Here is a 25553-nt window from a genome sequence, read left to right as displayed (position 1 = left end):
CTTAATAACACTGTTGCTTATGCAGCAAGAATACTTGTTCTCAAAATCTGACTTCATCTGACAGGCATAAAGAAAATAATGCTTTAGAAAGTAAGCTCAGAAACCGTAAAATTCTGTACCAATAGTCCATTTTGTTCTTAAGAAACAGCGTTGTGTGCATCACTGATAAGTCAGCCAATAACATTTGTTGCTTTCAAAAGAAAAACAGGTAACATGCAACATCACCTCTATCCAGAAGGTCTTAGTCTCATTTCCAAAAGAATCAGACATTTGTTACCATGCAAATGAATTCACTATTCTTTCACTACTGAGCACTGAGCCTCAAGTGTTTCCTTGTAAGAGTCAACATCTAAATGCTAGTCCCATCTTACACACAGTCTCTGTATTAATATAAATGCCCCAACACTCACCTGAGAAGAGTGTAGCAGGCAGTCCTCAACTTGAGCTGCCCTTGACCTTTCTGGCCAATGTGGAAGATGGGCATATACAGTTTTTTTCTGGATAGACCAGTATCAGGATAAAATTACTAAGAATCCTGCCTCATAAAGAAGTCTGATACAAACCCACTTCCTGTATTCAACATTCATACACATTTTGTTTCCTCCAACTCACTACTGTTGTCAGAGGCTGTAAGATCTATTTACCCAATCTTATCCTGAGATCCTTAGCTAGCAAGGGGAAAATGGATGTCACAAACCAAACAGCTTCTGTCAACAAATTAGCAAGCATCAGTGCCTTTTTATTAACAGCATTTCCAATGTTTAATGTCATTCATCAAGTCCCACAGTTCAGAGGTCAGAATATCTGGTAGTCCTTCAAGTCACATTAAATTATCATTCATTCCTCACACAACTCCCCCAAGTAGCAATTCCCTTATCAACGCTCACCAACCTAAAATAAAGACATAAAAATTGTACATTTTTAATACAAGGCCTCCAACACTATGTTTTTTTTCCCTACATATTTCATCACAGCAAACCACAAAACATGAGGTCATTAAGCTGAGAGCATGACAGTTTGTTAAAGCTTCATCTCAAGCTTTATACACACATGCTTTTTTTTATATTCTTCATTTTTATTACAATCTTGGTAAAGTTTCCCTCAGACAGATTGCGTTGTATAAATGCCAGTTCAAGTAGAAGAATCAGTAAATGAAGTTTTAATATTTAGGACCAAACTGAAGCAATTTTTGTATCCAGATTTCTGAAGTAGCATTTGTAAGCTTCAATATTTAAACATAAAGGGACTTTATTTCAAGTACTATAAAAGAGAAACATTGCCACTCACTGGCAGTACCAATGTCTTTGCAATATTTGTAGGCATTTATGTTCATCTTTCAAAAGCTCTATTAACCTTTATACTATTTGTCAATAAAAAGCCCCATTAACATTTAAACTGTGTATGTCTAACTGTCTGTTTCAAACAAGAATCAAAAGATGGCCTATAAGAAGTAGGTCATTATTCATTTCGGTCTACATTATTGGGACTGTGCATGTTGAAGGTTTCCAAAAGCTAACACTTCTTAAAATAATTGGGGAAAAAAAGAAAATAATCCATCAGCAACTGGCAAATATGTTACACATTGCCTGAGCACGAGATGAGACAGACACACAGACAAATATCACAACACAATCCAACTTTGGAAAGAGCAGTGCAACTAGCTAACCAGCTGTAGCCACTACAGGAATACTGGAGGTCTAAAGAGATCACACTGTACATGAACTTGAAATTTAAACACTGCTTTTGCACTAGGATAGCAGAACTCACCTGATATTATCAACTAATCTTACGTGACATTAATGATTTGTCTTCATTGGGCAAATATGTTATCTTTGATTCAAATCAAGTATTTATTGGATAAGAACTGAGATCACAGCTGTGCAGGTAACAGAATCTTCAATCAAGCTGCTCAATTGGAAGTGCCAAGGACATTATTCACCAGTTCATGCATGCTTCCTAGAACTTTGTTGCTTCAAGTAGCACTGATTTAGCAAAATCCCTCTGTGCTCCTTCTCGGGAGTAAAGTGGTATTTTGAAAGGCAAGGAAAAATACTGTCAAAATATAGAGACAGAGTGAAATCGGCAGTTTATTACCACTGCTTTTACAAATCATTAATGAAGACAACACAACCCATTCTACTGAAGAGAAAAAGAATTCATGAACTGTCTTCAAGTATGGGAGATGTACTCACAGTAACAACAGATGCATTCATTTCATTAACTTTATAATAAGTAAACCTATAAACTTCATAAAAAATTTACAACCAAAATGGAGCTCGTGTGACAAATCACGCTCAGGTCACAATGACAAAAATGTGAAGATCACACATTTATCAAAAATGTATTTTAGTTTTGCTTCCCCAGAATTCAGTTTGATGGAGTGTCACTTTATGCAACCACCCCTTTCACCTCACGTCCTTCTTGTCTTCTGTTTTTTTGTCTGTCTCTTCGCATCCTCTGGGCCACCTGTGTCAGAACCTGCCTGTCCGAGAGCACGGACCCCTTGCAGTCGAGTCGTCAGCTGCAGCAATAAGGGAATAAGCTGGGCCAACAAAAAGGGGAAATAGTTTGTGATCATGATGGCTTGTAAGGTCTGCACAATAGTGTTCTTCAGAATGATACACTCCCAAACAAATGGAATCCATTGCATAAATAGAACATCTACAACATCTAAAAAGATGTCAGAAAACGGCAGCAATTCTTTGGAAAGGAAGCAAGCCAAACTTACTGAAACTTCTGATAACCAAAACCAAAAATCATCCCTAATTTTTTTTCTTGCAGTCATTTATCTAAGACTAGGATTTGAGTTCTGAGTCTGGACAGGCCAGTAATTTATATGGCATTTTCAGTGCCACTGAAAAATCCTGAAGAAACTCATGTTCTGTGCAGTAAACTCAAGTTTGAAAAGAAATCACATTGCACAGTTTTTTTCCCCTCTTATCATCAAAACAATCCAGGCCTATCAGAGAAAGCTTGAAAGAACACAGTTTATCAACAAATAAGAAGGGTAACAGGGTAGTTCCTTATATTTCTCCTGAGAGTTTTATACTGAGGGCATAAAGCCAAAGAGATCAGGCTCAATGACTTGCAAGAGTTTTTTCAGTCTGACTGTTCCTGAAGTCAATAAAATATTTATTTTCTTCAGGTTATCACTGACTCTAGTTATATGAATTTAAAAGACACTGTATTGTGTTGTGGGTTTTTTTGTTGTTGTTGCCGTTGTTTGTTTGTTTTTTATTTTCCAGAGCCATCAAATAAGAAATTGAGAAGTAAGAGAGGAGCACAATTTCCCACCATAGGTTTCCCAAGGTAAGTGTCCAAAAGCTTAGCTACACATACATCACTTAAGGCAGCTGCTGACTGCATCTCTATCCAGATATCCACCAGAATGCAACTTCACTTAACAGAGTACAAAGTATTTATGGGTATCAACAGACAATAATATTTGGATAGAACAAAAATCATGCCCTACCTTATCGTGGTTGTAGCCAGCCAACAACAGAAGCAGTGTCAGTGGCAATGCAATGTAAGATCCTTGGGCAATATCTTGCTCAGGTAGCTTTCTCTGAAAATAGTGTGTATGATGCATTTTATTATTTTTTAACAATTATTTTGACTACAAACTCTCTCAACTTTAACCAATTTTAGCAAAAGAACCATGTAGAACATCCAGTCCTTCCCATCTGGTTTCCTTTCAGACCCTTTCATCTGCTAATTCCTTCTTGGGATTTGTTGTTGTTTTTTAAAGCTAATTCACCAATGGTCAGTCTCCACTTTACAGTCAATCTGTTGTGCATTTTGCCTATATCACAAGTTGCCTAAAATTCTCTGATCCCATGGATAACACAAGAGCAGCCAAACTAGCACAACATCTTTCAGGCATATTTGCAACCTTCATTATTAACTGCTGTTTCACCTCATGTTTCACTGAACATGCAGCGATGCAGGAAAGATCATTTAAGTATTACAGGACAAACATTTCCCTACACTGACTGCACTATTCAGCTCCGAAGGTGCAAAAAGATATTTCTCTCTCTTACAGGAGGAGATTTCTCCTGACATTAGTCTGAGAATTCATCTGCTTTGGGCTCCAAGAACTGAAAACATTCATTTGGGCTTGCTGACGCTTTTTTCCTCTATACAAGTTTTTAAAGGGAATCCCAGCACAATCTTATCTTCAGACCCCAGTTACTGCATCCTTTCAGTTAGTGTCAAGGCTAGAATTCCATTCTGAACTCCCTATTTGCTTCCCATAATATAACAGGTCATTACATCGCTGTTCGATGCCTTAAACATGGCCAAAACCAAATTACCAAGTTTACTGCTACATTAACATCTCTCATAAACCTCTTTATATTTACATTAATAGAAACTTAGGCCAAGATCACAAGGCTCACTACCTAGACATTGCTCTCAAGCTCAACATCTGAAATGAACATTTACCTATTTTGTACTTACAGTGGGACTAAAGACCAATGTAATGTGCTTATGATATCCAATGGAAGTGAAGGAAACTTGAGGCAGGATGTAGTCATACTGTGACTTAGACAACGTAGAATCCAGGAGCACCACGTAATTCTGTGGGTATAAAATAAACTCAAGTCTACAGCACCAGTAGCAGTCTGAGGCAAAATTAGAATCAAAGGCAAAAGTCAGTTTAATAGGATTCACATGCTCTGAGACACAAGTCACCACCAGCATGAATACAGTACTGCAGGTAAACCAGAAATAATACTTCAGTGTGCTTAGGGAAAAATAATAAAGCTAATTAAGCCAATTATTCAGAAATATTCTTACCTCTCCATCTCGGAGCAGTGGAGGGAAGTGGAAGAAAAGGGATTGGCCTAAGTTGACTGTATGAATTGGGTTGTCAAGATTTTCACTTTTATAGAGCTTCACCTGTGAGGCAAAGAAGAGATCACAAGAGGTATTTCTGAGTCTGCACTAGAACAGCCCATGCTCCTATATAATAAAAGTACTTCAAAATTCATCACGGGCTGTATAAATAGATGTCAAGTATGAGCATCTGGGTTTGTTCTAACACGTTCTGTGAAAAATCACAGAAAGAGACTTATAAATTACCATTAAAGTACCATTAGGGAAGAGTGATATTTTCCCATATCTAGATGTATTAGACATAGTCTGTGCTGTGCAATGAAGAGAATATAGTAATTCTTTTAAATAATGCCAACAGTTTCACAGGATTTTGGAGCTGGAGTTTGTTTCTAATTTCTCTGCTAAGCTCATTTTGTTAAGTTTCAATTTCTCTGTCCTTACCTCACAAATTAGACATCTCAAGGTACAAAGTAAGCCTGAAATACTGAGAAAACACAGTTTGCTCAGAAATGAGCGTAATTAAAAGAGGATTGCATCATACTCAGATAAGACTACTGAATGACTGCCAGTGACCCTGCAAAAAAACACTGGGAAATCAATAGCAAATGCACTTGACAGAGATCACAGGCTTGAACTTACGCATAACGTGGACAAATACTCAGAAGACGTAATCACATTTCCACTTAAATCAAACTGATTAATTTGCCGGAACGCTATAATATTAACATCATCGATGTCGCTGTTCCCAACCTGCAACATACAACACAGTCACGTTTTTGCAGACAAAGAAAGAACTAAAGCAGGTTTCTTTCAGATGCTTTTCTGTCCTTAAGAAAAAGGCAAGCCAGTTACGATACTATCAGTACAATCTACTGCCTACAGCTCTCACTTGCAGTACATAAGCTTCACTTGATTTTCTGAAACTTGTGTTGCCATTTACTTCCCTTTCCAAGCAGCAACCATTCTTAGCAAGAGACACTAAGGACTTGAAAGAATTCTGCCTGTTTTGCGGCAAAGGACGGCATCTTGATCAGGCATGAGTCTGAGTTCAAATAACGACCATCTTCCACCGAAAAGCTCTAGGCAACTAACTAATTAACTAAGGTTAATTAACTTCTGCCAGGTGTCAAAAGATAGGTGAGTAGTTTGAGTCTGAAAGGATGAAGGAGTATTTAAAAAGACCTCATAAGTCCTAAATTCAAAGTTATTATTACATTTTATAAAGATTTGCTAGTCTGGATGACAACTTCATCTGCATCGAGATTGCAAGATTTGGACCAAAGAAACCACAGTAAGTTGTATTTATTGACACGTAATTGAATATGAAGATAAATAATACAACAATTTATGACAATCTCAAATCATCATTTCTCTATCCCAGATCATAAAAGAATACTGAAAAGTAAGCTGCATATTTATTCTCTTATTTCTTAACATATAGCTTTTGTGCAGTAAAAGAATCCTTTTCACTTGTTTACTGGTTGGGCCTTATTGCAATTCTAAGCTATGGTGCTGACACAACAGGAGCTAACTTGCTGAAAACCGCTTGACTAAACAGAATGCATTCAAATACACTGCTGTTGATTTAATGCCTACACAGATGCATTATAAATGTAATTGATACCACAAAATTAAAAATAAAAAATAAAAAAATTACCTCAATTGCCCGGTGCTGTGGTAAAGCTCTTTCAATATGATCATTGCCTTCAGCTTTGAGTTGTACGTGATACACACAGCCTGGCTATGAACAACATTCAGATGATAAGTCTTAACACTAAATAGCATGTACTTTAATTTTAGAAGACGGTAAATGAATTTTCTAACATTCCACAAGTTTTCTTATCCTAAATAGATAATTTAACTCACTAACTCCTTTAAGTCTGTTCATTTCCAGAAATTCAGATGCTGTTTTTCCCACAGAACAGCTCACTTCACACATATGCTATACAGTCAACAAGATACATACACCCAATAGACCTCTAAGATACACTTGCTGCAGAATTTTCACATGAGCAGCTGAAGAGATGAGATTTCCCTGCCACAGCACCTGTGCTTGTGCTTGAACACCGGTGAGACACATTCATGTGTCACACCATAGGAGCTGTTCAGTCAGAAAGTTGCCCAGATTTGCACTATAAAAATGTTCCCCTCTACAAGAGTGAATCATCACTCACAGCCTGTCCTAACAAAAAGAGTCTCAAGGACCTCTGAGCTAGCAAGTGTGATGAAAAGACAAAAATCTGTAGCTAATTCATAAAACACATTGTATTGTTCCATTAACATACTAACATAAACGTAAATGAGAGAAAGCTTCTGATCCTTACCAGGAGGCCACGTAGCCGGAACTTGCCCTCTTCATCAGTTACTGTATCTTCTCCATAGATGCTACACCCTTCCTGCCCCACAGCTTCTACTGAGACTCCTTGCTCAGGCTCTCCATTTAATGAAGAAACCGTGCCATAACAGCTAGAGGGAGAAACAATTGCTACTTATGTGCAAATGCTGTTTTAACGTGTATTTTTAAGACATGATTGTTACAACTCATGAGAAAAGTACTTCATATATTTAGCATAGCATGCAAAAGCAGAATTTGTAACATATACACCTAAAGCTGTTTCAAAGCTTTTAAATCAGCTGCAGTTTGGAGGATAGCTTAAGGAATCCAAGATCCCAGCCCTTCAAGAAAAGTAAGACTTACCCCAGAGGGCAGGGACCCTTAATTTGTTTCAGCCCTTAAGTCAGATACCCAGAGTGCTACACAGTCCCCAGAATAAATCTTTCCTCTCCCACTGGACACAGCACAAGCCACTCGCAGTGCCACTGACATGGTACCTTCTTAGCAACGTTTTTCCTTACAGTTCTGTCGTGGGCTTAGATAGTATATCCACATGCATGAAAAAAGGGCTAGAAACAGTACTCTCAAGCAGCACAGTATTTAAATTGTGCCTTCAAAAGTACGTCCAAGCCTTCAGAACAAACTTGTATCAGAAGAAAACCCATCTTTTGCATAATGCATCCTGATACAGTACATAGCATTTTGCACAGTTTATCATCTCCACTAACCTGTAAGCTGTTCTGTAACCAGTTATCCGAATTTTAAGATTTTGTCCTTCCTGCACTTCAATCATTTGAGATGATGGTTCAAAGCGAAATTCTTTCATCATGGGTTTAAAATAATACTGCCCTGGACTCTGCAAAGATGCATAAAACAAGCTGTTGTGTCACTATCAATAAAATTCAGCAGCTCCAAACAATTATTTTTCTCTTAGAGCTCCCTGAAGAGCCAACCTTCTCTGTTCCAACCATAGGTTAAACTGGCTGGAAAACATAAACAGGGAACACATCAGACAATGAACTGGTGGAGTTCTACCAGAAAATAAAGCCTGAAAAGGGAAAGAACTATGACTCTAATACTTCATCACAACTGCAAGGAAAGGAAAGTGACCAGGAGAGAAGGAAGTTTGAAAGGAAACTATTCAGTCATGCCTACACAAATGTACATATCAATACTCTTATTACATTTGTTTCCTCTAAAGACTAAAATGAACCAAGCCAGTTTGCTGGTGATCATGTTTATAGACTGCAAGTTTCTAAATGAGATCAATCAACATCATCTATTGCATGTAGGGGACAAAACTTCCTCCAGCTTAGATTTCACATCTTCCACTAGCTAACATTTTAAGTGCTAGTGGAACCTACATCTCTCAGTATGAGTTATGATTTCATGTATCTTCCTGTCACTGAGGAGCACTGATTACATCCCTGTTTTGGAGGGCAAAGATACACAGCACCACACATACAATCACTTTCAGAACAATTGATTTCAACTTACCAGATTGGAAAAGGTCAGCATGCCATCATCCTGTGTAAGGAGGTTGGATCGGAACACCCCTCCACTGAGAGACAAGAGTACTCCAGCAAGAGCCTGGTCATCCTCAGATTTAATCTGTTTTAACAAAAGCCATAGCTATAATTGTAAGATAACATTCTATCATGAAAAGATGCTCAACTCAGAAGCCTCTGAGAATACGCTAGCCACATCTGCAGTGTCATGCTGCAGGGCTACAGAACCTTCTGCTCTCAGGATCTGAGCAGTCACAGACAGATGTACCAAAAACGCCAGAGAGACACTATCCAACAATTCACAGGACATGGTAGGGGCCAGAACAAAGTATCCCAAGACTAAAACCAGGTACCAGCTGGACCAGGTTGTACAAGAAAATCCCCTTGAGATACAGGAGAAGGTTGTCAAGTTCTGCAAAAGCAAATAAATCCAGTCTTTTGGATTACAAGCTCTTATTTTTATTCCATAAAATACGTGCAGCAAGTCACAACTAAATCACTGAGATCTGTTTCCATTATGATAAAGTTACCTGATTCCCACATCCAATACTTGTTTGTTGTTCCCTGGGACACATGGGTTAACATTTTTGCCTGTCTAGCTTTAACAAAACACCATTCAGAAACTTAAGCACTTAGATGTGCTTACCTCAAATGTCACTCCAGCAAGAGCAAAAGCTTTGAAGTCACCAACTGTTCCTTCTACTGCAGTCAAAACAAATCCTTCTTTCTGGGCAGTAACTGTATATTCCAAGTCACTGTGGAGTGGCCCAACACTTCAAAATATAAGGAAAGAAACATTCACTTCAGAAGAAGCATCTGAATATCACACAGGTTGTCAAGTCACTATGGCACTTAAATGAGAGAATCCAAAACATCAAAACAGATCTGCTAATTACCTGTAAGCACCTTTGTCATCAGTGAAAACTGTGATGAGAGGAGAAGGCGCTCCCTTTTCACCAATGACAATCTCAACACCTTCTAATTCAGGATGAATCCGCCCTTCCATAAATAAGCCTGCTTTCCCATGAATCTCTATCAGCTTTCCAGGACAGCTCTCTTGGTCATTGCAAAGGGGATTCAAAACAAACAAGTCAAGAATACACTCAATATTACATCTTACAGCAAGAGTTTTACTACTTCTAAAGAGTCAGTCGAAGTTCTTTTGCCTTGGAGTAAGAGATCAACCCACATAATTTACAGCTCTTTGTCACATCTTCAAACATCCAAACATTCACCAAATTCAGAAACTGAGTTCCAAAGCTATAAGCACGTGGGTACCATAAAAAAATTTGGATTTGCTAAGTGCTTTGTAGGTTCATAACGTACCATGCACTGCAGCCACGTGGAAAGCATTCCAACAGCAAGAAAATTTTCTGAGATCAAATAGAGGTCAATATATGCCATGTTTAGTGACATGTAAGGTTTTTTTTGTTTTTTTTTACATTATGTACTTAGACTGTGCACAACAAAGAAGCACATAAAAGGTACCGCATGCTTCCTAGCCGCTACAAATAAAGGATGTTCTGGACACTGATACAACAGGCAGCGTAACTGATTGCTGGTAGCCCTCACAATTTTTGAAGTGTGAGGGTTTTTGTTTGTTTGTTGTGTGTTTTTTGTTGTTGTTGTTTGTTTCTAGCTACTTTTATTGGTCTAACGTAATACAAAGGAAAAACTGACAGGAACTTCAACTGATTATCATACTCAAAATACACCTAGCACCTACACAGCTATTTTTCTCAGTAAGTGTAATACAAGTAATTCTGAGAATCTGCTGTAACATCCAGAAATTATATTTATATTTACCTCCACTAACAACTGTTTCCACATAAGGTGGGTAGAAAAGAAGCTCTTTTGAAGACGGTGTCACGGTAATTTTCTCACCAGACCTACAAAAACAAGACAGCATTAGAAGAAAATGAAATCAGTGTCTCTCACACACAGGACAAAGCACTGCATATTGACCTCAGAACACTTCTAAATACACTAAGGGGAAAATACCAGCAATAATATAAGCAAAATTCTTACAATGTGCTATTAGTTTTCATTTTGCTAACAGTCAGCCAGAACAAATACCCACAGAGCAGCTCTTTCCTAAGTGGAATAGATCAGTATTTTTTTTGTTGGAAAACCCAGGTAACAGTCCAAAGAAAACATCCTTCCCATCAGAGCTTGGTAGTACCTTGCCCAGTATGAAAATTCATATAAAAATGGTCCTTGAAGTTCCTCCACCATCTCCTGCACTGGTGGCTTTGTTCCCTCCTCTTCTTGGCCCTTCTTTTCTCTCTCCTGTCGGCGGGTCTCAATTTCTGCCAGCTGCTGCTCCCTGCGTAACTCCTGCACAGATTTCAACGGCCCTAAAACTAAGGCAGGTTCACTATCAATGGATGACCTGAAAACATAGAAAAGATAACAAAATAAGCTCACTTCATACAAGGGGAAAAGATACTGTTTTATATGTTAATTAGAGCCTTTACAACACAGCAGACACATCCCAGATATTTTTTTTTAAAGGTATTCCTTCCTATTCTGCTCTTCATTCCAAGCATAAATAAAACTTTCATATTCCTAACAATCTGCTTGACCATAGGGGCTACTGGTAACATAGTTGGAAAGTTGGAAAGGACCTATTGGTAACACATTATATTCACATATTCTGCCACATCACACTAGAACCATTCAAAAAGTTATATCCCTGCTGTCTCCTCCTTCCCTCTGGCACATCTCAGCACCTAAATGCACAGCCAGCATAAAATAAATAACTAAATAACTACATAACATGCAGCTACAACTCAACCATTTTGCAGAGTCCAGCACCCTAACGTAAGCTTAACTTAGTTTTCCATAAGTAGAATCTCAGTTTTGCAACAAGGAACATACTCCAGCTCTGCTGCAGTGGCAATGACTTCCCACAGAAGCAGTGACAAGTTAGGAGGAGCAGCAAATTCTTAAGCCAAAGGAACAGTTTGCAAGAGTACCTTTAACAAAGTCATCACCTATGAGAGGCTGGAATTTCAAAACTGAGAACAGGATAAATGCAGAAAAGATGTTATACAAAATCAACAAGAAGACTGGTATCTCTATTGTTCAGTACTAGGAACCTTCCCTCAGAACATACCTCTTAGATATAGAGTACACAAGAAGAAAAAAACTTCTGTCACAAGCAAATACTTCCAATAGTTGGCAATTCCCAGAAAAAGTGCTGAGTTCCAACCTATCTGCCTACACCTTTCAACCATCCAGCTGTCTTATCACTGTCTACCGACCAGATCGCTAGATAAGCTTATCTCATCCCCATTCGTTAAATCAACTCAGAACAATGGATATTGTTACACTGTCTCTCCTAGCAATTTCTGCTGTCTCCAACCATCCTTTCTACCTTATCTCCTGTCTTGTCTACAACAGACTGAAAAACTGATTCCAAATATTTCAAAAGTCTCTACAAGTTGTGAAATGAAATGATTACCAATATAATTTCCTAAGACCACTTTAGATTATCAGGATAATTCCATCTCCTGCTTCAGCACTAACCTATATCCTAGTTTTTCTTTTTTGGGAGTTTCATTGAGTTTCATTAGGACTTTAAACCCTTTCTCTGCAGTTTCCAATTAACTGAAATTAAAGACATCACTGTTCTAAATCTGGTATGCAAGCACAGACTTTAAAAAAAAAAAAAAAAAGAGCCTTGCTTTGAAATCCAGAACTGTTCCCATTACATTGACAGCATTTCACAAAACAGACTTCAGCTGAAAAGCTTCATAGAGGCTGGAACAGCCAGCGGCAACTGAACTGCCACCTCCGGCCCCAATAGTCTCAAAAAACCCCCACCAGCCTGGACCACTGATATAATATTCACCCTCTTGTTAAATTACTTTTAAAATTCTAATGGCTCTTTTCTGTCTCAGTGCTTCTTTTGTGGCTGCTGTAGTTGCCCAGCAGTTGCAGTTGTGGGCTCATTAAACTCAGGGACTCAAGGAAGGGCTATTGAGGAAATCTGTTTCTCCACAAAGATGTTTTCTACACTCTAAGTTTGAGACCCTCTAGTCCACAGCAACTGAACATCAGGAGAGCATTAAAACACTCATTGTTATCACCCACTTTCAGGCAGATCTGGCACCTCAAACAATTAAGGCTATTCACAAATCAGTGCTTCCCAGTGAGCTGTCTGTTCAGCTAAACATAAACTGGCACATTAGTGTGTAATCACTCAGCACACTTTTCCTCTTACAGCTCTCTCCACATCAATAACAATGCTCTAAAGCAGCAGATTCTTATTCTGAGGTAATAAACTAAGAAAAAAACAGTCCCGGTGCTAAACAGCTCAGAATTCTGAATTCAGAAATTTTGGTTCATTAAAATGCATAATCACTCAGAAAATCATTTCTTTTTACCATGACATACAATTAGGAAGGAGCTATACTGAAATCAAGTGACAATGTACAAATCGAGGGCTGAGAATTATTTATCTGTCTACAAAGAACTCAAAGAACAGCTTAGCATAAAAACCTCCTGCAGTCCAGCACAGGGTGCCATTCCCTTAAAAGTAGCCACTGGGGTATAAAAACCAGAATAAAACTTTATGAGAGGGATGTCTTTCCTCCCTTTTTTTACAGCCACATTATTTCTTTGTTCTTACTTAATGGTAATAGTCACATCCATCAGTTTATCTGTTACAATCGTGCCAAGGACATGGTGTCGAACAGCAGTGAGCGTCAGTATACTAGGAGAGGACCTGTAAATCAAAGCAACAAAGAGATGAACTTAAGGCTCCCTCCTAAAGAAAATAATTGGATGTTATTTAGCTGATTTTGTACTCCCACCCATAAGCAGAAAGATCTTTATAAAACACAGAATATAAATTACACAACAAAGCTGTAGTGCTAATGGGATGGCATACTGCAAAGCTGGCATTTTGCAGATGTGAAACCCCAACTGCTGCATGGCATTGGGAAGCACAAAGGAAGGAAGATATTTGGCCTTCCTCACAAGCTGATGTTGATTTGATTGAATTCATATGTTCAATCTCTATACACATCAGAGGAACATTCACAAGTTAACAATACTGGGAGTGGTTCACAAAGATGCCCCAGGTCTAATGGTACTTTGCTGCAGAAAGGGGTTCCTCTTTCAATTCATGTATTCAGTTTTGCTGGCTGACAGTTATTGGATCCCTCTTTGAAGTACTTTTAATTCAGTAACAGAATTCAGTAGCAGAAAAAATTATCTTTTAATGCTGAATTTGTTTCCTGTTAAGGAATTAGAAGTAGTCAGGGAGCAGAAATCCTCTTTATAGGAGTAAAGCCATTAAGCACATTGCCAAATCACAACCTGGATGTACATGATAAAACATGGCTGACTTGGGAAGATCTGCACTGCCCACTGGTAATTAGGGTGTATGCCTATTCAGCCTGCAAAGCAGAGGTGAGCAGCATCACCACAGATAGCTGCTGGTACCAGGGATGTACAAGTGCTACGTGCTCTCTAGTAAACATAACATCTTTTGCATTTCAACCCTCACAAGCCGTCAACATTTTTCACTGAAAAATCTCTCCTTCGTTACAAAGCAAAAAAGCATTAAAGATGGACAGAAGGCAGACTGAAACATCCATCTGAAGCAGCAAAAGCATCTTTAAAGCCTATCTTTAGTCACATTTTTCTTTTTTAAAGGGCAAGAAAACTGATACATTTTGCTAAGGCTTCCTTCTATTGGTTACAGCCAGTCATAGCAGCTCATCCTGAATTACTGAAAGAAAGTAGGTGCAGCAGAAGGAAGCTTTATGAAAGCACACTGAAAGCAGATTCTGCTCTTACGTGTCGTAAGTGTAATACTCATGTTCAAACTGGTGGCAGGAACGTGGGGTTACTTCGTACACACCTGTAAGCATTAAGCCAAAGAATGATCCACTGATACACAAATAAAGAAATAAAGCTTACTGAGTTGCCTGAATTCTGAAGACTACGTATGACCTTAGGTACAGAAAGAATTGCAAAGTTTGACTACTGTAAATTAATTCAATTCATCTCCTCAGTCACAGATCACTACTGGAAGCTATGTTGACTTTCTAATATATACTGATACAAAATGTGGCACCTCAACAAAGAGGCACATAAAAACAGTTACAAATATAACAAACCAAAGTCAGAAGCAATCTATTTTAATTTCACAGCTGATGGCCTTGGAGTTTCAGTGGTGGCTCTTTAATCCATTTGTGAATTGTGAATGAAACCAAAGGCTCTAAGGATGAACTACGCAAAGCTAAAAATGGAATCAAAATCAGATGCATTGGTTAACTGTTCTGCTAGTGGGCAGTAACAGGTAATTAGCTCTAAAATATTCAAAGTGAAAAAAATGCAAAACATTAAAACATTACTTTTTCTTGTTATAAATAACCCTGGTGGTACCATTAATAGCTATCCTTCAGGAACTCTGTATTGAAATGAAACTTCTATTGATCAGTTACGTTCCAATTACAGAATCAAACAAGATTATTCTAACATCCTAGACCAATGCCATTCATCTACTAAAAAAGAAAAAAAATAGAGAATTTATATGCTGAAATCTCAGAAGCCACAACAGACTGTTGGAATTACCAGCAGCTTTGATTGAATGGTTGTTTTCCTTTATTCAAGTAATATTTTATAGCTGTTACCTGGCTTTGAAAGACAGAATCTATTAACTCCTTTAGACAAGTTATAAACACCAACGTTCTCTGGTCCATTTCCATCCTGGTAAAACTCCTGTGAAGCCACAACACAATTCAGTATTAGCAACTACTGAACAACAAAATGAAAATAGTTTTTGCCTAAGGGTACATTAATGCTTCTCTCTTACAGCAAAGAACAGCAGAAGACCATTTCACCAAATCTAAGAGACAAATCTCAAAGCACATTCAGCATTTGAGCTCCTGTGCTACAAGACCACCTACAGACACGAGAAAGCTTTGATTCCAAGTGCAATCCAACCTATGTACACATGTTAATGAAAAAACACGAGGATGTTTGTTATACACATACCAGTGTAATTGCATGAGAAAGGGAACACCTCAGCATATATCCAGTCTGCCTGAATTCTACTCCTGAAACATCATCTTCCATGATTTCCACCTCAAGAGATTTGTTCTTCCAGCACCAGTCTTCATGTATAATGCTTACTGGAATACACAACACAGAAAGTTTTCAGTAATGTACAACTGAATAAAAACTGGTTTTGTGGTGTAAAAAGCCCCTATCACACTGATTTCCCAGGCAATAATCTTCAAAGTCAGATAAAAAAATAAATATCAGCACCAAGAAAATGGCTAAATAGACAATATTAAGAAAACCTGATGCACGGGCATACAGCATTTTTCCCAACTTTTTCACGTTTGAGACTAACTCCACACTGGGCATGTGGCACGTGATAACCAAAGCATACAGATTAACACAGATTTAGAGAGCAAGGTAAGACTTGCAGCAATTCCCTCTTATCCTACCTTTGTATTTGCCAGGTAGCACATTTTCAAACGCGAAGGTTATTGAGTCTGTACGTCCAGAGAGCTGGAGGTTACGTTTCTCACCCTGGCGGCTCACAGACTGTAACATCACCACCAAATCACCACAAGCATCTGCACAGAAAAGACATCAGAAAATGAGCACACCCTGCCTTGCCGGCTTTCCTCCAAATCCCCCAACTCCAAGGAAGCTTCACGTGTACTAAGATTACAATTACTCTTTTTACAACAGAGTGTATTTCCAATTCAAGCTACTGAGCTTATTTCCTAAGCATCTCCTTACTAGTGCTTTGCTGCATTCTTCAGTAAGCCTACGCTTGTTAATCATACTCTTCTATTAAATGGCCAGTAACAACCAGAAGCCAGCACTAAATTCCTGGGTCCACCTCACAATAGCAGAGGGCAGGGCCCAGAAACATCTGAGAGGACTCAGAGAAAAAGGAAGGGATAAAAAATGACAAGAGTTAAATTCTAATCATCATCTGCTGCAATCAGTTTTATAGGCACTGTATTTTCTTTGCATGCATTTTTTACTTCTGATACTTCTGATGCTGCTGGACAACATGCCACGCATCAGCCAGGAGCATTTCCTGCCAGAACTTACTGTCTTCTAGGGGAAATAAGTCAGAACTTACTGTTAGCAAGTATTAAAAACAAGTTCATAACTTCATCCCAAACACACTACTTACTAGGCTGTAAGGTCTCTTGATGAAAGACCTGTTTCCACCCATGTACTACAAGGCAACTTACTTATCTGTCAATGGGGCTTGACCACAACAAGTGGTTTTAAAGCAAGTGGATTTAAACAGTACTGATTCACACATGCAGTGCTGAAGTTCTCCATTTCCATTTCACATTCAAAACCGCCTTACCTAAACAAGAGATCTTCCCCGAAACTGATGCCAAAAACTGAGAGAAGGTCACATCCATGACTGGTCTGTCTGTAACAGTAACAGGGAACACTTTGGGTTTCAAAGCCAATCCTGCTCTGGTCTCAGCCTCCGGAATAATTACCTGTTGAGCATAGGTCAGCAGCACATCACCAGCTTTTAAATGCTAAATACAGATAACTCTACTGAGTTCAACTGACTTATCAGAAATTAGAAAATGGATATTTAACCATAAGTTGCAGCAAAACCAGCCTCCAAAATATGCTTTTCAAAATTCATCTAAAAAATTGCAGTAAGTCTGAGCTGAAAATGATACAAAAGTTTCAAAAGTCTGGATGAGTTTCTACTTTGAGATCTATCTACTCCAGTTTCCACATTAGCCTATTCCATTTATCTAGGACAGTTAGAAACCTCGTAACTGTGCACTTCCTATCTCTCAGCCTGCACTGTCCTCTACAATGCAAGGTTCAGCGTGGTTGTGCCATGGTTCTGCAGTGACCTGTAATCTCAGGAACCATTAGCACACCTGAAAAAGGCACATATCATGTTTCTTTTACAGGAAAATATATGAAGATAAGAAGCTATCTGAGGGACAGTACAGAGGAGGGAGAGAAACCTGCTCAATCTCAATGGGCTGAAGTCCTTTTCACAAGTATAAAGGGAAAGGTGCATGAGAATTTCTGCTTACTAAAAAAAAAAACGAAAAACAACCAAGCCTGTCATAGTTTAAATAGTGCAAACAGGAGAAAAGGGCCAACAAAATCAAATTTTAGAAATTAGATGATTTAAATCTTCTAAAACCATTTAACAGTCCTACAGTAAAGAAACAGAAGTTCACTCTTACCTTAACACTGTATGCGCCAGATTTTGCTTTAAAACAAAATCCTCCATGAGGGTCTGTTTCTGTTGTAACCATTGATGCTTTGTCCTTATCTTGAGGCACCATGGTTACCTTATATTTACTGATCTGTTTGACTGCGTCAGGTAAACGAGTTACTGAGATCTGGCCACATACACTGAACCTTTAAAATAAATGCCAGCCATCAGAATACACATAACAATCTGACAAAGCTCATAAAAAACACTTGCTTGAAAATTTCCTTGATAAGCAAACTTCGTTACCTTGAGGAACTACTACATGAATGGGAATCAATCCCTCCTGAATGAGGTTTGGTACAATACCATATTAGACAGTTACACAACTCTCAAACAAGAGGAAGGTATCTGAAGTGCAGTACCAGTGACAACAAAACTCCCCTTTTTTTGGTTCACGTACAGTTCTACAATTGCTCAATACCCTCATGTGGTGGAGCCTTTGCCTACAAAGAAGGGATTATAAAAAGAGCAATCTCCAAGGCTTAAACAGTAGTGAGCAAAGCACTGTGGATAAAACATAATTTTGTACTCATGCTGTTCTATTTCTCTTAAATCTCTTGAGTAACATTTAACTCCTAACAAATAACAGTACACCAGATCACGCATGGCATGAGAAAGGACTACCCCCTCTGAAGACACTGTCCATGTATCAATTTACATTTTCATGACACTGGCACCTACCCTGTTGCAATGATGTCTGCTAGCTGAGGTGTATTTGGTGCGATCTTCACTGTGATAGTATCAAAGAAGAGATGCTCCTTTCTGGCATGAATTGTGTATGTTCCTGTTGTTATGTTCTCAAGACGGAAAGATCCATCAGCTTTTGTTTTCACTGGAACAAATAAAGTGAAGAGTTAAAAAAGCACAGCACATTTTCATTGTCTATCTTTGTGTGTCAAAAGCACCAAAGGGCATTCACTGCTTTAGATTTAAATTTTAATTGCACAACAATGAAACAATATTACGTTTCTTAAGAGATGAACCTTCATTTCTCTATTGCAAAGCAATACTTCTACTTTGGCGAATGTTCAAAGGAAATCATAAGAAATTCTCTACTACAGAACAAATGAACAGCTACTACTCTCATCTAAGCCAGAAAACATACAAAATTACTGAACTGTATGAAAATCACTGTCATATTACAAATAAATTATGAAAAAAGTAGAGTATTATCATGAAGATTTAATTCAGCAGTAGCATACCCTACTAATCCTGTACTTGAGCTTATTAAAGACTTCCCTGTAGCAACACAGACCGAGATCACTGCATACCTTTAATCTGATTGTTTAGTGTCACAGTGGCATCAGCAACTCCTTCTCCTTCAGGACCATTCAACACTCTGCCTGTGACAGAGAAACCCATCACATGGAAAACAGGCTGAAATGGGAAAGAAAGTTAACATTAATCTTTAGCCAGCAAAAGCATTCACATGTCTACAGCAATCAACATGGACTGCTATTCACCTCACACACACAGGAGAAATTAATTTCCAGATTTAGGAAACAAAAAACACCAGGATAATCACAATGAAAGTATGCATGTAACTCAAGGCTTACTGTCCCACTAAGAGAAGGAACCAATTCTCAAGTCAACTGTATCAGTATCATTCAGAAGGCTCAAATCATACATCATAACGATATTACTCAAGAAATTCTGCAAACCACACAAATTTCCAAGTCCTTCTTGAAGAGATGAAAATGTGAAGGAGTAAACTTACTCAATCGGAAAGGTTATTGCCTGTTTGTAAGACAGACAGGAAAGTGAACACAGTAGACAGCTTTTCCCTACTTTGTTTCTTCCTAGTGAAAGGGAACGAGCACAGGAAATAAAGCATAACGCCAGATATTGTCATCTACCTGCTTGGCAAGAGGCTGCATGTAACAAATCTCTTTAAGCTTCTTACAAAGAAGTTTTTCCACAGCCCATCTGCTTTCTGTTAACATCAGTTACACTTTTACAGGAATGAATGGCACAAACCTCTTACTTCTCTTACCTCAATTTGTAAGCTGTCATGTTCTACAAAGAAGTCCAATCTAGATGGCGCAACATCAAAGGTAATTCTTTCTCCTCTGTAGAAAGGTATCTGAAAAGAGAACACATCGCTCTGACTCCTAAGAAGCCATGATATCAGAACTCCTTTCCTTTACCACTTTCCACATCCTTATCACTAACAGACACCTCTATGGCCAAATGGGCTGCAAACCTTTTGGAAAAATGACTCAGAGTAACAGAGGCAGAAATAAAGGCAGTATTTCAAGAATGTCTGATGCATACATATAAGACTCTATGAAAAACCAGAAGAATAACCCTCCACTCAGGAGGTACTTGGTGCTTGTGTAAGAGCTTACAGAGATATTAATCTAAGAGAATATAGGATCACTAGAGAATTAAAGGAAAGAGACAAGCTTGGATCCTTTTCTTGATCAAACAGGTTGAGATTGCAAGACCATCACTGTAAGCATCAGACACACAACAACACTCTCATGCTTCCTGGACATAAATGAAGAGAATGGACAAAAAGAAAACAGGGAACTTAACGCATGTGGGGTAGCCAAAGCCAGCTGAAGTTTTCAGTCTTCCATCAGTCCCCAGGGGTGGTTCTGTGTGTGGTCGGTGTATTCAGGTAATTTGTAACCAAGTTCCTTTCTCAGAAATCACATCGCAGAGTTCTAACACAGCAATTTACTTCCCTGCCAAATGCTTTAGGTTGGATTCTCCTTTTCCAATTAAACCAATTAAAAGTATTTCCAACTAATTCTGTTTTACTAGCTATAAAATTATACATAAGCTAGCTTAGAAAGCAAAAGTTAACAACTCAATGGATAAACAAACATACCACAGTGTATTTTCCACTTGGAAGGGAAAGAAAGCTGAAAGATCCATCTTCTTTTGATACAACATTACACAAATAGGAGAGAGACTCATCTCGTGATTGGAATCCATCCACAGGAGAAATATTGCAGCCCACAACATCCTGTGACAATAAATGAGAGAACACAGAAAATAATTTGGAGACAGGTACAACTTAAAATGGTATTCTGAGAATGAAGGAAGGGAAATGCAAAAGCCATTTTAAAGACGGTTTGACAGCACAGCTTACAATTCCTGTATAGGTAAAAGAAAAATCAACCAATAACTAACTTCATGCTAACAAGGACAGAAAACTGGGAAACTCAACACCCCCCAGTACCCTAGAACTGCACTACATGTCTTAACATTAACTGACTTCAGCTCTGAGGATAAAGTTAATATTACAGAACAGATCTCTATAAGCTGTATATTAAACCACAGTACACCACCAAATGTTCCACACTCTTTTCATAAATAATAACACTTTTAAGGTGGCAGCAGAAGCAACTGATCTTTGATTTCATATCATAAGGGCAAAAAGTGATTGAGATCTTACAAGGAAAATTAGAGCACTAGAGCTCCTACACAGTGAAATTCAAAGTTTGTTTGGCAATAATTTCAGTCTTTTTCCAGAAGCTGATCTTTCAAATAGTAGATTGTAATCCTCATGAGGGAACATACTGACCAAACAACATTCAATGTGCAAAAAGATGCTAGTGGAAAAATACTGTCTTAGAATTGTAGCCCTTTACCTTGCTGACCCATAGTGAATATACAGAACTATACCATGCTGAGAACCCATTATATTTTGCATTTGCTGCCTGCTTCAGGTCAAGTCTTAGTTTTCTATGCCCTGAACAACCTGAGCATTGGGAAACCCAATCGCCTGAAAACAATAATGGAAAGACATCAGAAGAGTTGAAGCTAAAATGAACTTCTAATTTCTTGTGTCTGAAAAATACAAAGACCTTAAGCTTCAAGGTTGCCAACTTTTAAACAGAAAGCTATTGTGTTACATGTCTGAGTAATTCCATTCAAGTCAGGTGAAAAGTGAGCACATACACAAACATTGTATTACAAGGGCCTTGTTAAAAATGAAAACAAATAAATACAAAAACACAGCTAGAAAGGCTATGCAGTTTATGTCTTTTATAAGCCAAGCTCAAGATGAACAGAGGTGAGTACCAGGGCACTACACAAAGCTATATAGCTTTCCACTTATCTCCATACTTGTATGAAAAGGTTTCTGAAACACCATTACCTCTTTGGTCACTGAGGAGGAGAAAAGCAGGAACATGACCCCTTTCATTGGTTCTCCATCACTCCTTACTGACCCAGACACGTTGTAGCCAGCAACAATCAGAGGGCTAGCAGCATAAGCATTAGAACTGGTCACCCGTACCACTGTGTTTGACTGAAATACCAAAGCACGTACACTTGCATCAGAACTAGATATTTAATCTTGTTCACAGCACAAAATAACCAACGAAAGCTAAGTATTCAATAACAGAAGAACCAAGAATAGCAGTACTCAAAGAGAATCCAGCAGCTATTCAAAACAGAAGGATGCTAAAGCAGTTTTGCGTGTTTTTACTGTTTCTCTGATTAGGAATCAGTCAGGACTTCAGAGTTCAGAAAGCAAACAACCTGAGAGGAAAGGACTGAAGCATCTGCTATAACACCTAATTTCAAACAGAATGTATAGGGTTAGAAAACATAAAGCAGGAGCTCATAGCCAGTCCTCCCTCAGCTGGCTCCACTAGCTCCAGATGAGGCTTGCACAAGGCAATTTCTTGCCAGCCTCAGCTAAATTTAGGAAAATTGCATTAACCTAGTCCACTCACACAAACTTGCTCACAGAGCTGATCAAGACAAAGTCTAGATGATACACTCTCACTAAAAATGTCCATCAGAACTTTTTTCGGCTCTAACCTCTTTCAACATCCAGGTGGGATGAGATGCAAAGATTTCATATTCGCCAGGAAGCACTTTAAAGAAAGCAAACCTGTAAAGCAAGAAAAAGGTGATGCTGCTGAAGAGTCAATAACACCTGTTTACAGAAAAGCAATTCATATTCTTTGTGTGTTTCAGAACTTCTATAATCCCAATCAATATGGCAGAACAGAAAGGATCTTGTGTGAACGAACAAATGAGGCATGCACACATGCATATTCCCACACTCACTTTCCTCCAGGTTGGGTAATAGTTGCCTGTAAGTTTACATCACTGCCAGCATTTCTCAGTACAACCTGGACTCCAGCAGGACCTAACGACTGACCTTTGCTGAGAACCTGTCAAAATGAAGAGAAAACAGCGCACAAGTGAATAAAAATAACTAGCAGAGGTAAAGTAGAATGTTTTTCTGAAGGTAGAATTAACATCAGATGGAATAAATAAACATAAAGGAGTCTAACCTTTCCGTTCACAGAAAACCCTGTGAACACAAAGTTAATATCGCCTCCCTTTGTGCAAATGTCATTAATGCCATCTACATGGATGTCTACACTGGTCGGTTCTGGGGGGGAAAAACAATGAAACAGCACGGCAGTTAGCGACAAAGGAATCACAGAGATACCCTGGTTCAGCTTTACAAAACTTTTCCAGAAACGCGCTAGCTCAAGTGCACTAGTCGTGCTCTGGAAGCCTTATCTTAGCCAAGTTAACTACCCACAAATTCTGATATTAAAAATCCTTTCCCCTCTCATTAAAGACATTTTTATGAAAAATACACATTATTTCTTATCAGTTCACGTGTTACTTTGCCAGTGTCTGCCCTACAGCTCTATTTTTCTACTGTACAGTCAGTATATTTATTAAAACTAAATAGGGTTTCTGTCTTTTACACAGCACGTGATTTTCCCTGCCAACTGCAAGCTAGCAGTAGTTGAAGTCCCACAGTGCAAAATACAGCGTCCTATTATTAGAAGAGATGTGAACACTTACCAAAACTCCATCCCAGAGGAGGTTCAATTTTAAGAATGAAATCCCCCTAAAAATAATTTTAAAAAAAGCAATAACAGTCTTCACTGACCTGATTCAATTTAACTGAAGAACGAAAAAAAAGTCAGAATACAAGCACAATGCTGCATAGAGTAAAGAAGACTCAAGAACCCCACTCCCCTCTCTTTCCACCTATTATTATGCTGTTTTCAAAGAAGCAGCAGAATCTACCCAGACAGTCTGCAATGTTGAGCTTGTATCCTGACAGCTAAGAGCAAGAATTAAGCAGCATCATGTTTATATCGCATCTACATCAAACCTGGCTCATGCACAAGCAGTTCAATGTTAGAAAGTGTTCAAATCTTTCTACCTGCCTCAACAGATGTGCTCTAAAACTGCCTTTAGAGCTTTCCACTCTTGGGTGGTTCTACTCAAACATTCTGCCCAAACATGAGATAATAAAACTCAAATTCTACTAAAAGTTCTGTGCCGAAAAGGCATTAATCTACACAGAGATCCTCTTTAAATCAGCAGACACCACATGGGTTCTGAAGTTTGGCCATTAAAAGGCCCTGAGACCTAAGAATGAAACGAATGGGATAAGATGTGTCTAATGTCCTCACATTTGAAGCAGATTTATTCCCAAACCACAAGCTAACCAATTCTTTACAAGAGCAAAACACCCAGATCACTTGAGGGCAGCTTGTATCTAATTTGAAAGTAAATATTTTTCCAGTCTAAATAAATACCAAAATCTTGCTACATTCTAAGCTTTCGATTTCTTTATTTTAATGCTTAAGTCATTTCTAATATAAGCAGCTAGCCATTCAAGTTATTTTCAATTCAGTCAAATCAAAACAGATATAGCAGAGACACTGTTGTTGCTACTGGCAGGTAACTGAAAGCTTTACCCATACTCACACTGCCAGGACCTACACTTTTCTTTCAGCATTCCTACAGCTACGAGCACCACACAGCTGAAGCTACCTGGCTTCCCCACCATAACACCACTGAGAAACACAATAATTGTACTACAGACAGAAAACCAAAAGAAGGGAAGTTGGATCCAAGCGTAACAAAATTATGTACTGATCCAATCCAAATGCTTTGTGATGCGTGCTGTTCTGATGGCAGCAGCTCGTGCCTCTGCTGCAGAGAAGACACTGCAGTATTTTGGTTTCTTACCTTATCATAGAGGGGAATCATGAAATACCCGTTGTTTGGAGCACAGTCTGTCTGGTATTTGAGAGTACCATGCTTTGTGTACAACTTAATCTATTAAAAAAAAAAAAAAAAAAAAAAAGAGAGATTTTAAGAAACGTGACCAGAAGCAGAACCAGGAATTCTCCAAGCAAGTGCTTTTACACAGCAGAGGGTGCACGTCCCCCAGCGGCGACGGAGGTGACGGGGCAAAGGTTTACTGTAGGGCTGCCAGGAGAACCGCGGCACAGAGCTCAGCTCTGGGCTCGGGAGAAATCAGCGAGCGCTTAAACGAGAACCGCCTGCAGCAAGCCCGGTACCAGCCAGCAGCAGCCGGGGCACGGAGCCCATCCTGCCGTCAGCCCGCCGGGCCGCACGGCCGCAGCTCGGGACGGAAAGGGGCGGCGGGAGGCGGCGCTGCACCCGGAGCTGCGCGGGGTCCCGCGGTGCGGCGCTGCGAAGGGGCGGCGACGGCGCCCACCTCGATGAGGGAGTAGTTGATCTCCACGTCGGACTTGACGAAGCCGCCGCAGCCCACCACGATGTCCTCGGAGCCCCGCACCAGTGCGCAGCACAGGGCGCAGCACAGCGCGGCCGTCCAGGCCCGCATGCTGCCGCCACCGACCTG

At 39.0% G+C, this 25553-nt stretch overlaps 1 protein-coding gene across 1 annotated transcript; it reads right to left on the bottom strand.

The window, feature by feature from the left end:
* Positions 1–718: 718 nt before the first annotated feature.
* Positions 719–25549, bottom strand: LOC100544619 (BOS complex subunit NOMO1). Its single transcript, XM_085237136.1, has 31 exons — positions 25407–25549; positions 24911–25000; positions 23729–23774; positions 23200–23300; positions 22970–23076; positions 22718–22790; positions 22047–22199; positions 20772–20909; positions 19929–20018; positions 19207–19312; positions 18617–18767; positions 17904–18081; positions 17042–17183; positions 16152–16283; positions 15694–15830; positions 15330–15417; positions 14491–14554; positions 13316–13411; positions 10862–11071; positions 10486–10568; positions 9576–9735; positions 9326–9452; positions 8669–8782; positions 7900–8027; positions 7161–7302; positions 6494–6577; positions 5476–5586; positions 4798–4899; positions 4459–4578; positions 3473–3565; positions 719–2542 (listed from the first exon to the last, which is right to left on the bottom strand). The coding sequence occupies exons 1-31, from the start codon at positions 25533–25535 to the stop codon at positions 2411–2413; spliced, it is 3627 nt and encodes a 1208-aa protein (XP_085093262.1). The 5' UTR covers positions 25536–25549; the 3' UTR covers positions 719–2410.
* Positions 25550–25553: the final 4 nt, after the last annotated feature.

Source organism: Meleagris gallopavo, chromosome 16 (genome assembly GCF_905368555.1).
Source record: "Meleagris gallopavo chromosome 16, MGAL_WU_HG_1.1, whole genome shotgun sequence".
Classification (NCBI taxonomy): Eukaryota; Metazoa; Chordata; class Aves; order Galliformes; family Phasianidae; genus Meleagris; species Meleagris gallopavo.
This window is presented reverse-complemented; position numbering and strand designations above follow the sequence as displayed.